This window comes from Apium graveolens, chromosome 3, assembly GCF_009905375.1.
Source record: "Apium graveolens cultivar Ventura chromosome 3, ASM990537v1, whole genome shotgun sequence".
Taxonomy (NCBI): domain Eukaryota; kingdom Viridiplantae; phylum Streptophyta; class Magnoliopsida; order Apiales; family Apiaceae; genus Apium; species Apium graveolens.
The window spans coordinates 210,665,395-210,677,817 of NC_133649.1; the positions used below are offsets into that span (position 1 = coordinate 210,665,395).

General features: G+C 31.3%; 1 protein-coding gene across 1 annotated transcript; it reads right to left on the bottom strand.

The window, feature by feature from the left end:
• Positions 1-6,239: 6,239 nt before the first annotated feature.
• Positions 6,240-6,782, bottom strand: LOC141714789 (uncharacterized). Its single transcript, XM_074518288.1, has one exon. It carries the CDS (start codon positions 6,780-6,782, stop codon positions 6,240-6,242), a length of 543 nt encoding a protein of 180 aa, XP_074374389.1.
• Positions 6,783-12,423: the final 5,641 nt, after the last annotated feature.

Here is a 12,423-nt window from a genome sequence, read left to right on the forward strand (position 1 = left end):
TCATCCATTTTTAACCCTTCTAGGATTTTCATAAAAATTTCACTATCAAGTGAACCATACAGGTATGCAGTAACGACGTTCATAAGAAGTGTTTCCAATTTTTCTTTAGATGCCATACCTAATATGAAACGAAAAGTAATTTCATCCATCACTGGCGAGTATGTCTCTTGATAATCAATGTCAGGCCTTTGAGAAAACCCTTGTGCTACAAGTAGGCCTTTATATCTCATAATTTCATTATTTTCATTCCGTTTTCTTATGAATACCCATTTATTCCCGACAGGGTTCACACCAATTGGTGTTTGGACAACTGGTCCAAATACTTCTCTTTTACGCAATGAATTTAATTCTATTTGGATTGCGTATTTCCATTTTGGCCAGTCTTTTCTTCGACGGCATTCATCCACACTATGTGGTTTAGGATCAGAATTTATGTCGACATCCAATGCTGCGGAATACACAAATACATCATCGATTATGGCTTTACTTAGACCCCATAATTTCATATCATGCACATAATTTATTGAAATTTCATGATTGTTTAATCCCGTATCTTCAGGGACTGAAATCTCTTCAGGAGATAATACCACTTCAGGGGTATTTGCTTCTTCTGGAGCATGTGCCACTTCAGGGGAAATTTTCTTTATTTTTCTTTTTCGTGGTGCAACATCTTTTGCACCGACCGGTCTACCACGCTTCAGGCGTGGCTTTGATTCTGTAACCAATTCTTTTGTATCTGATTTTTGAATTGGTATATATGTTCTAGCTGGAGTATTTACTGCAGGTATATGAGATTTAGTTATATTTCTAGAATCATTAAATGCGTCAGGCATTTGGTTTGCGATATTTTGCATATGGATAATTCTTTTAACTTAAAGTTCGCATTGACCGGTACGTGGATCTAGAAAATATAATCATGATGCATTCCATGTTAGGTCTGGATTAACTTTATTTGAATGTTTATCTCCCCCTAAGGGAGGAAACATAGACTCGTCAAAATGACAATCTGCATATCTTGCGGTAAATAAATCTCCGATTAGAGGTTCCAGATATCTAATTATAGATGTGGAATCAAAACCAACGTAGATACCTACTCTTCTTTGAGCTCCCATCTTCGATCTTTGTGGTGGAGCAATCGGTACATATACAGCACTTCCGAAAATTTTAAAGTGAGAAATATTAGGAACTTGACCAAGTACCAGTTGTAGCGGAGAATATTGGTTGTAGGAAGTTGGTCTAATCCTAATAATATTAGCAGCATGAAGTATTGCGTGACCCCAAATAGATGTAGGTAATTTTGCTTTCAATAATAGCAGTCTTGTAATAAGTTGGAGTCTTTTGATAAAGGACTCGGCTAACCCATTTTGTGTATGTACATGAGGAACTGGGTGTTCAACTGATATTCCTACAGACATGCAATAGTCGACAAAGGTTGCAGATGTGAATTCACCAGCATTATCTAGACGAATTGACTTAATGCAATGATCTGGGAATTGAGCTCGTAATTTGATTATTTGGGCAAGTAATTTTGCAAAAGCATCATTACGATTTGAGAGAAGACAAACATGAGACCATCTTGTTGAGGCATCAATTAATATCATGAAGTACCTAAATGGCACTACACCATAGATTGGTTATGGCAACCATATTTTTAATAACTTGTCAAAAAATGTTGCAAATGAGAGAATAAATTACATATATTGTAAGGACTTTTAAAAGCGTTGCGAATGGAGCACAAAAAATGGAGGGAGTTGAAAAGTAGCACTCTATTGCAATAATTTTTTTAAGACGTTGCAGTATATCCAAATTTTAGGCCCAAAATATTGGCGGGCTTCTAATTTATTTGAGCTAAACTTTTACCGGGCTACCCAAAAAAACAAAACACACACCCATATACTATCGCATACACTACCATACACCCATACTCAGGACATGACAGACACGAAAGAGAAAGAGTAAGAGAAAAATCAAAATCTAATATTGAGTTTGAGAAGAAGAATTGAGCAGCAAAAAGGTAAAAAATCGACCCCAGATCCGTTTTCCCCTTTACCCTAAATTGATTGTTCATATTCTTATTTAATTGAGTATACATATTCTTCTTTGTTCAAATAACTATTTCGAAATCTTAATTAGTTTCTTTGTATATGTTCAAATGTTATTTCATGTCCTTAAATTAGTTATTTGTGTTTAATTTCATTATGAATTTGATCTTTGTTCTATTTTTTTGTATGCTCTATGTTTTCTTTGTACCCAGTTTCTTAAATTTGGGATTTCTATGTAATTCGGAATTTTATGAGATTATTGATTATTTAATCGAGATTTAGTTTATAAGATAATTGAATTTATATTGGAGTTCTTAAGATTTTAGACTTTATAATTTTAGAGAGAATCAAGGACTTTGTTGAGGCAACTTTACCTTGAACCCTCAACCCTGTTTTACGACCTTTTTTACCTTTGTTTCCATTGTTTTAATGTTTTGTGTCACAGTATCCTTACTTTTGAATTTCAATTCCGTATAGTAATTGTATATTTCAATCCAAGAATTAATAAGGTTATCTTTGGTGTAATGTTTAGTTGCTCAGGGAGAAAGGGATATTACCAGAACTTAGTCCCTGTGTGGAGAATATTGTTTGCTCGTTAGATCGTGGTCTTAGGAGAAAGGAGAAAGGGAAGCGGATAAAGTGTTGATTTGGTCTTGGAAAACATGCCACTGAAATGGTCTGTTTACTTGCCTAATTTATAAAGTTTCTTTCATTTGTATATCTCTCCAGGAGTGCCCCTTTTAATGCTTTTAAAAAAAATTAGGGTGTTTAAAGGAGCAAAATGGGTAAACGCGGCGAAGCTTATATTCGTAGGGGTTGATGAATGACAAAAAGGTATGGTTGGTGTAAAAAATCTTTCAACCAGAAAATAATATGAGATCAAAATTGACGAGTTAGAGTAATATCATTGTATTCTTTATTTATTTTTGTCGTGTTAGAATATTTTTCTTTTTCAGTTTAGCCTGTGTCTTTCCTTGTTATGTATAGTACACAAATTTGAAGTGTAATCATGCAAATTAATCAATTAGGTTTTGTAGCTAAAAGTCACCATAATGAAATGTCTAGTAGATATATTATTAGGTTTCCGGTTGACAATGTGTTTCTCATGTGTCTAAAAGATGCCTTCTCATGGCACCATAGTATTGTTGGTTTTTTGTTTATAAACTTTGCCTTATGTCCATTATCAGATTGTGGTATTAGATTATATGTGGTAATCAGTCAGTATTCACTAGTACATAATAGATTCACAACTTGCAAGCAATATATAAAAAATTGAATTTTTCTTTGATTATCAACTATTAATCTGACTATGTGATATGTAAAAGATCAGAGCACCATAAACTGGGGTTCATCAGGATGTAATTGCAAGAAGTTTGCGTATTCCACGGGAAGCAGTCGTGTATTCTCTCTTACCATTTGATTTATCGGGGCATGCTTGCACATACACACAAACATGCACACACACAGGGTATGCACTTGCACATTTGTATAGTAAATATGTTTTTTGAATAATTTACTCCGGATGCATCAGGAAAGCAGTTGAAGTTCTGGTGGATGAAGGGCTGGTTTATTCATCAGTTGACGAATTCCATTACAAGTCTACAATGAATGGTTAATACCTCATCTAACATCCCATGTTAGAATGGTTGTCTGATGATCTAATATGCATATTAGAAAGTATTTCTAGTTATTTGATACATGGTTATCCCATGTTTATCTGATTAAATATGTTTTTTCTGTATTTTTTAATAGATTCAGATGAAGGAACTAATTCTTATCTGAGTGAAACAAGGTAATATGTAAGCTTCAATTGCTTTCGTTGTGTGTTAAATCACTGGCAACTGCAGGAGGATTACTTCCTTTACAGCCTCCCCTGACTAAATATCAGAAGACAGTTGCGCAGCTAGATTCAAAAAGAGCCCAGCGATATTCAAAAAGAGATATGATGGATGGAAAAAATGCGGCTGTTGGTTGTTCTGCTTTGCTACAGAGTATGAAAAGGGTTGTTTACTGCACTTCGATTCCTATTTACTGCACTATATTTTATTATACATCATTAAGTAGATTTTGAGATAATCTTAGTTGTTAATTCAAGAGAGCAAACATAATCTCATGATACCTCTTTAATATATGAGATAATCTCATGATAAGGCCTACTAGCCCCCCAAATGATGAAACAAAACAGCGCGAACACAGTAGCTAAAGTAAAAATAGCAATCAAACACTTGCAACGTTGATAATCACAAAATATGAAGTCTTGTTGTTCTTTGACGACATTAGTAGATTCAGTCCAGCTGGATCTCTTTCGAGTGGAATAGCTTTTTCTTGCAAAACCAGCAGAAACTCTGCTACTGTAAGAGGAGGAATGAGAGTGAACTCTGGTACTAGTATTGGAAAAATTGGAAGGGCGGGAAGGGTACTTGTATATATATATACAAGTCACAGTTCACAATTGGAATTAATGTATATCACTCATGATTATCATTATATAATATGTTTATCAAATTGGAATTATCATTATCCCTATATTTGATGTGTTTGGATTGATATATATATCACTCATGATTAAGCCTATATGGCAGGTACTGCTATATGTGTAAAGTGAATGAAGATGATCCGAAGGATGGAGAAGAAGTGAACTATGATGATTGTGATGCACATGGAAATAAAGAAATAAAGCTGCAAGGGGCATATTATATTTACTTTAGTTTATGTTATCCGTAATTTGCTAGCTGGATAGATTAGTTTTGTTTAAATTCAGTCGGGAATTTTGTTTAGTTCTTTGTGTATGCGATTAAATTTTTTCGCGAATTTGGTTTAGCTAGTTATTTTCATTTATTCTTAGATTTAAATTATGAATAATTTGTATAATAATGATGCTGGGACAGCCTGAGAGCTGCTTGTGAATTCGTCATGGTACCTTGGTACCTTTGAATGACATTGATGTTTAGTTTTGTAGCATAATATAAATGCTTGGCTTGCTCTATTTTCAATAAGATCCTACTATTTTTTTAAAGAATATTGTTGCAATTGTATCTAAATATATTGCCATTTGCAATTACATCAGCTATAAAATATTGCAATATTTGTCAAATTTGACCTTAAATTTCATTGCAATTAGACCAATTAATGTTGCTATAAGGTGGTTATTTAGCTGACAAAAACAGCTATTGCAATGATTTAACCGCGTTGCTATAAAATACATTTTGTTGCTAAATATGATTTATTGCAATAATATTTTGTTGTTATAATACATGACTTAAAATGTTGCTATAGGACCTCTATTGCATCACCACCGGATGCAACACCAAATTTTTGCTTATTTGTTGCCATAAATTCTACTGCAACATAAATAGCACTTTAGGCAATAATATTTGATGTTGCTATATGCATTATATTGTGTAGTGTGGGCCAGATGATGGGTGTATAGGTCCACATATGTCGCCTTGGATTCTTTCTAGAAAAGTTGGACTTTCAAGCCGAACTTTAACAGGAGATGGTCGAGTAATCAATTTTCCTAATGAATATGCTTAACATGGAAGGTCATTGTTGGAAAGAACTTTAAAATCTTTAAGAGAATGACCATTAGAATTCTCTATAATACGACGCATCATAGAGATGCCAGGATGACCTAATCTTTCATGCCAAAGTGTAAAAGATTTTGGATCTATGAGTTTGGAAGCAATGACATTGTGTGACTCAATAGTTCTAATTTTCATCATATATAATCCTGAGGAAAGTGAGTGAAACTTTTCTAAAATTTTCTTGTTGGTAGGATTAGCAGAAGTAATAAGAAGATATTCTCTATTAGCCTCAGAGGTAGTTTCGATGTGAAAATTATTGAGTCGAATATCTTTAAAACTAAGAAGATTTCTAGTAGACTTACTAGAATATAATGCATTTGGAATGTGTATGTTGGTATCATTAGGTAGGAAGAAACTAGCTTTTCCAAAACCTTCGATTATATTAGATATGCCGGAAATCGTTCCGACTTGAGCTTCAGTTTTGGTTATTTGGGTAAAATATTTTCGGTTCTGTAGAATCATATGAGTTGTACCACAATCAGCAATGCATATATCTTCAGAATCCATTCTGTATATAATTAAGAAACATAATTTATTTGATAAGAACATAACACACTACATAGTTCAAACAAAATAAAGCACACATACATACTACTATAGTAATTATATGAAACTAATCTTCAGCCTCCCATATGGGAGTTTCGCTAGGTTCATTCGGACCATTAATGCTTATTCCTCCAGTTGTGATTCTCGGAAAATCATCTATATTATTGTTGGCGAAATTTGTTTCTACCATTTTCTCTTTTGATTTTTGAGAAGATTGGTATAGCTTAACAAGATGATCTGGGGTATGACAATTACGTGTCCAGTGCCCATCCATGTCGCACCTATAGCAAACATTTTCAGTTTTTCCTCCTCGCGGTGCCTTTCTTTTACTCTGTGATTCAGATTGCCACTTCTGGTGACCAGAGTTGTTATATGGACGAAAATGCCCTTGGCTCCGACCTCGTCTACGGTACCGCCCTTGGCCCCGTCCACCTCTATACCCTTTTCCACGTACATTCTGCTGGAATGACATGTTATTTACTTCAGGTAATGGGGCAGATCCTGTTGGACGGGATTGATGATTCTTAATCACCAATTCATGATTCTGTTCTGCAACGAAGAGAGTTGATAGAAGATCCCCGAACTTAGTAAATTTGCGCTCCCTGTACATCTCTGCTAAGTTGATATTGTTGGGGTGAAAAGTTGATAGTGTTTTATCGATTTTTTCCTTTTTCCGTAACTTTCTCACCACACATAATAAGCCTAGAACTTATTTTGAACAAAGCAGAGCTATATGCTCGGACACTCTTAAAATCCTGAAGTCTTAAATTAGCCCAATCATTTTCAGCTGCAGGTAGATAAACTAGTTTATGGTTATCGAACCTATCCTTTAGATTTTCCCATAAAATAAAGGGATCCTCGACTTCCAAGTACTCAGATTTTAAATCTTCATGCATGTGGTGTCGGAGAAAAATTATAGAGGTAAAGTTTTCTTCAGCCGTAGATTTATTTTCTGCCTTTATTGTATCGCTTAATTTCTTTGAACCTAAATGCAACTTTACATCTTGTACCAATGATAAATAATTATCGCCAGAAATGTCCAAGGCAACGAACGACAAACTTGTAATATTTGTCATATTAAATCTGAATTAACACAAAAATTATTAAATTTTAATTCATTAATGTAAATATTACATAAAATCCTAGTTAATCAGGTGTGTTAACAAGTACGCAATAATCAATGTATATATCATTATTATCATTGATAATATAAACAGATCTATATATAAAATGACAAATGGATTTTCACTCGCCATACGGACGTCTGCGTATGCAGGTTATCTCCGACCAATAATAAATTAAAGTGGATAATCTTGCATAAGTTAGTTAGGGGCAAAAAGTTATTATTCGATAGTTATGCAAATTATAAATTGAGGTTCCCGCTATACTTCAGTATTACCCAAAATTAAATGGTACCGTAAAATAGTAGGCGGTGCTCCGGCCATATATATTTAAATTATATGTAGAGGGTGTAACCACGTGTACTCATATATATGTAAATTTAAATTAAAAGTTTACCTTCTCAGTTTCGGCACGAAGTGTGTTGCAAAATACTAATTATATTATAACAATAGCTGGATTAAATAAAAGGGGCAGAGAGGTGATAAAAAGAATGCAAGCAAAGGAGAGATTGTTGCTGATGTGTTCTTTTCATTCACAATTGTATGGCTTTAATAGATAATGCAAGGAACAAGTCATTAATTGCATGTATGCAATTTGAAGTACTAGTTCATAGCCCTACTATTACAAGCTCACAATATTGATCAGGTGACAATTATATTATAACACCGTCATCATTATTTACTCATGAGTTTATGGCATCAAATGTTATAGATTAGCGGGCGTGTGGGAGTAGCAGAAACATATGGATCTGGTTGTGGGGCATCTTCAAAGGGTCCTTTTGGTTATCTATACTATTAATCCACCGCCCTATTTTCCTAATCCACCGCCCTTTTTTCCTAAATATTTTTTAGTTGAACATGGATTTTAATAATTTATAATATGGTATTTATTCTGACATTCTTTTATATTTAATGTGCTTATGTCTGTTGTATTAAAAAATTGTGCCTCTTATTTGCATCCTCTAAGTCTATTTAACTCCGTGGTTTTCAAGCACATAAATAAAGGCCTTTTTAAAAGGTGTTGATACTTGGAAATGAGAAATCATTTTGAAAAAGTTACAGTGATATTAATGTGACTGAAATAGTGTGAGAGTATTTATAAAAGGACTGAAATACCCTCACATTAGATATAATCATGAACGCCATCTTTTTTTGTCACACTATGACATCTTACTTATTGCCCCTTTTTCTTCTTCACACTTTTGGAAGTTTACTTTGATTTATCAGGGTCTTGGCAGAAGGCAGTGGAGGAGTAATTTAATAAAGAAGATATTGATTTGGTAAGAGAAAATGAGATTCTTCATGAAGTAACTTCAAATGAACAATTGTCGACCTCTTTTTGTGTGCAACAAAAACATGATTTCTGGAGTCCTATAATAAGATTAAAGTCAGAGAATCTATATGATTAGTTTAGAGAGGATGTCTTCGCTATCAACATATTATGGAAGAGTATTATAATAATACTCTATAGTTTGCCTACTCAAATAGTGATACTTTTTTCAGATAGGATGTTGAGACCTTTTTCCATTGAACATTTAAATAAAATATGTTAAAAATTAAGTACTTTTATCATAAAATAAATTAATTTTACGATTATTTATTAAATAAAAATCTTTAGTCAAAAACTTTTTAGATCCGGAAAAACCATTTCACTGAAAACCAATCCAGAGACCAATCCATTGTTACGCCAACTAATTGTTTTAATTTTAAGTTATGATCGTGAATGATTAGCTGCAACAAATTAAAAAAAATTGATTGATGTTACTTTGATCCCGTGTTAATATCAAAACACCAATATTGGTTCATACCATTTAGAATATAAAATTACAATAAAATCAATGAAATCGGATTATATGTAAATTTCAAAAATCTCATACACAGTTTGTTGATTTTTAACTTTGTAACTTTCAAATAATTTAATTAAACAAAAGCTATATTTGTTGATACATAACAATATATGTCTCAAAATTATAAAACTTAACCTTTGGGTTTTGTAAATAATATCAAATATTTATTTTATACGTATATTGATTTTGTTTAGTAATTAAATAATACATGATAACCTTTTCATTTTTTTATTATATATGTTAGAAGGCAAGCCGTCAATATTGTTAAAAAAAACTTTAATTTAGTTTTAGTAAGTGAGTAACTAATATTAATTCATTGATATTTAATTTCATATCATCTTTAAAAATTTTAGCTAAATTTTAAGTTAATACGTTATGGAAAAGTGTGATGCATGGTTCTATTAAAATTTATGTTATTTCATTGATCACATATATAGTTTTATTAAAATTATATGGTTGTTGAGATTTTACCATTAATTTAACTTATAAATAATAGCATAAATGATTGTTGTTGATGGGATTCAGATTAAATAATTTATATATATATATATATATATATATATATATATATTACTGTTGGGTAATGAATACAACACAGGCGGGGTGAATGTGTTTTAAATAATTTTAAGGATTTTTTAAACTTTTAAGAATGGTGAACAAAGTAATTTATATTGTAGAGATAATTTATTTTAACAGAATAATTAAAACATGCACATGAACACAATTATCTTTCAAAACTCACTTAATTTTATATTAAAATTCAGCTAGTGTTTGCTATAAATTTATGGGTTCTTAATATGTTAAGAACTCAGCTCCTCTCTTTAGAGTTACAAGAAATTTCAGATGTATTTGTTACACTTCAAACAAAGCATCCACTGTTTACTTTATAGAATAGTAAATATTGATAGCATGCAATATCATGTACTAAACCCTACTCTTGGATAACTAAATCTTTATATTTATGACTCAGTGTATCTTTGCAAATCGTGCATGCCTGTGATTTTACTTTGCCAGTTAATCTTGGCCTTTGATCTTGTACTCTTCAAGCTGCTTTTGTAAACTTTTCAAATAAGTGATTGATTTGTTTGTTGATTGATAATCTTGGATATTAAACTGACCTGCATTCTGTACTTGAGTTTCAAATCGAGATCTCCAGTTAGTCATATAGAGAACTCGACATCTCGATAAGTATAATGAATCGAGATCTCTAATTAATCTATAGTTGTTTGACTTATCGAAATCTCTGAGTTCTCTATAAGAGAATTTGGCGTGTCAAGATCTCTCATCTTCATGTCTTCACTTTGACTTAACGATATCTCTGAGTTCTCTAGTGACAAATAGACTTATCGATATCTCAGAGATCTTAGTGATATTTTGATTTGTCGATATTTCCAATCTTTATGTCTTCAATTTGGCTTGTCGATATCTCTAAGTTCTCTAGTAGTTTTTCTTGACTTCTCGATAAGTCATCCTGAAGTTCTCGAATTACTTTTCTATAACTGTTAATCTATAACCGTTAATCTGTGACTTGTAGACTTCTTGACTCATAATGTTTTTCACAAAACAGAATTTATTCAACTTCAAGTTTTTTCACACTTCCCTTGAAGCATGATCTTCATGATATTCTTCTAGAGTTTATTTTTTGGTTTGAGACTGTTTACATGAAAATACTCCAGTCTAATTTAATTACACTTTTACAGAATTAAATGATATATACAAGATGTAAATTTAAATTATCATACAACTTATTTAAAACTGTCAATTTGACTTAGTATTGTTATAGTACAGATATGTCATGTCTTGCACAACAAATAACTTCAATATATATATAATAAAATAAATGTAAATATTTATTACTGGCATGTTCGAATTTTGGAACTTGAGTAGTGTATTTTTTTTAATATTTTGAGTCTAACGTTTCTGATCATTTGAGTATGAAAATCTCGCTGATGGCGATAAACAAAATGAAAAGTTAATTAAACTATAAATTATAATTTATTTCGTTTATTATAGATAGCCAATAAAGTGTTCTCAACAAAGAACTAATAAATATATAAATTCGTCCTATGACATCAACGTTCAACATGATTAAGTTATGAAAGTTTGTCAATCATGTCTCTTATAGTTTGATTTTAAACTTTAGTAAGCACTCTTCGCATTTTCGTAATGATACGTTCATTTTATATTAATTACATTTTTTAGGATGAACTATTTTGATATATGTTTTTCTTAGTATTTTTTTCTCAAATTTACCATTTTAAGAAAAAAATTCATTACATATTTATATAAGCAAGCAAAATAATAGCTATAGTAAATGTTACACCACTTGATACTACTTCAACTTTAGTAAATTTTATTATTACTAATTACTTATATTATTTAAATATAAAATTGTGCGGGAAAAAAAATACTAGTACATATTGAACTCGTTTGGGAAATTTTAAAATAAATTGTTTACGACTTCAAATGAATAAAGGACTTGAAAAATACACAGATACTTATAAGTTAAATAAGTGTTTGGTTAAATGTCAGATTTTTTTTAACTCAATTGAGCTAAAATAAATAAATTTTAAATATAATTATCTTAATTCGTAAATTTTAAATTAGAAATACATGTAAAAACATAAATTTTAAAACAAATTTTAAAACAAATTTTAAAACAAAAGTTAATAAAAAACGAAAAATCAAAATAAATTAAGAAAAAATATGTCATTGCTAATATTCAACTTATCAGCTTATAAATTATAAATTTAACTTATAAACTGGATCAACAAACACTCGTCAATAATTATTTACCGGTTTATAAGCGAATTAAGTAACATATCAGTGTGTAGCCAAACAGGCCCATTAACTATGACTCTCTCACAATAATGAGATATCTTAAGCCACTGTCTGATGATGGGTTTGCAGCAAGATTTGCTGAGTATCATTTTGATTAAAATATTTTTTCAAAAATGAGGAAAATAAACAGTTACGTGAATTGCATTTTCATTGAATGCTGTTGATCCTCGTGCTATTAACATGGTAGATACAAAATATAAAATATAATAGTTAAAGGTAGTGAAGAGGAGAGACAACAGCATTAAGCGTGTAAACAAACTCAACTTTGATCCTATTTATTTATAGGCACACCAAGTGGGGGTCACACTGGAAGATTTAAGACTAGATTTAAAATTTAAAGCACCACATATTTCTTTTAGAAATGTCTAGGACATTCATATACAAAAAAGCTCATTTTTTTAACCAATGCTGCTTAGTTTTGATAGATTAAATTTAGAAAAAA

Bases quoted from the DNA above. Each gene is read 5' to 3' on its own strand.
- LOC141714789 (XM_074518288.1), bottom strand. From the start codon at position 6,782: ATGTACAGGGAGCGCAAATTTACTAAGTTCGGGGATCTTCTATCAACT.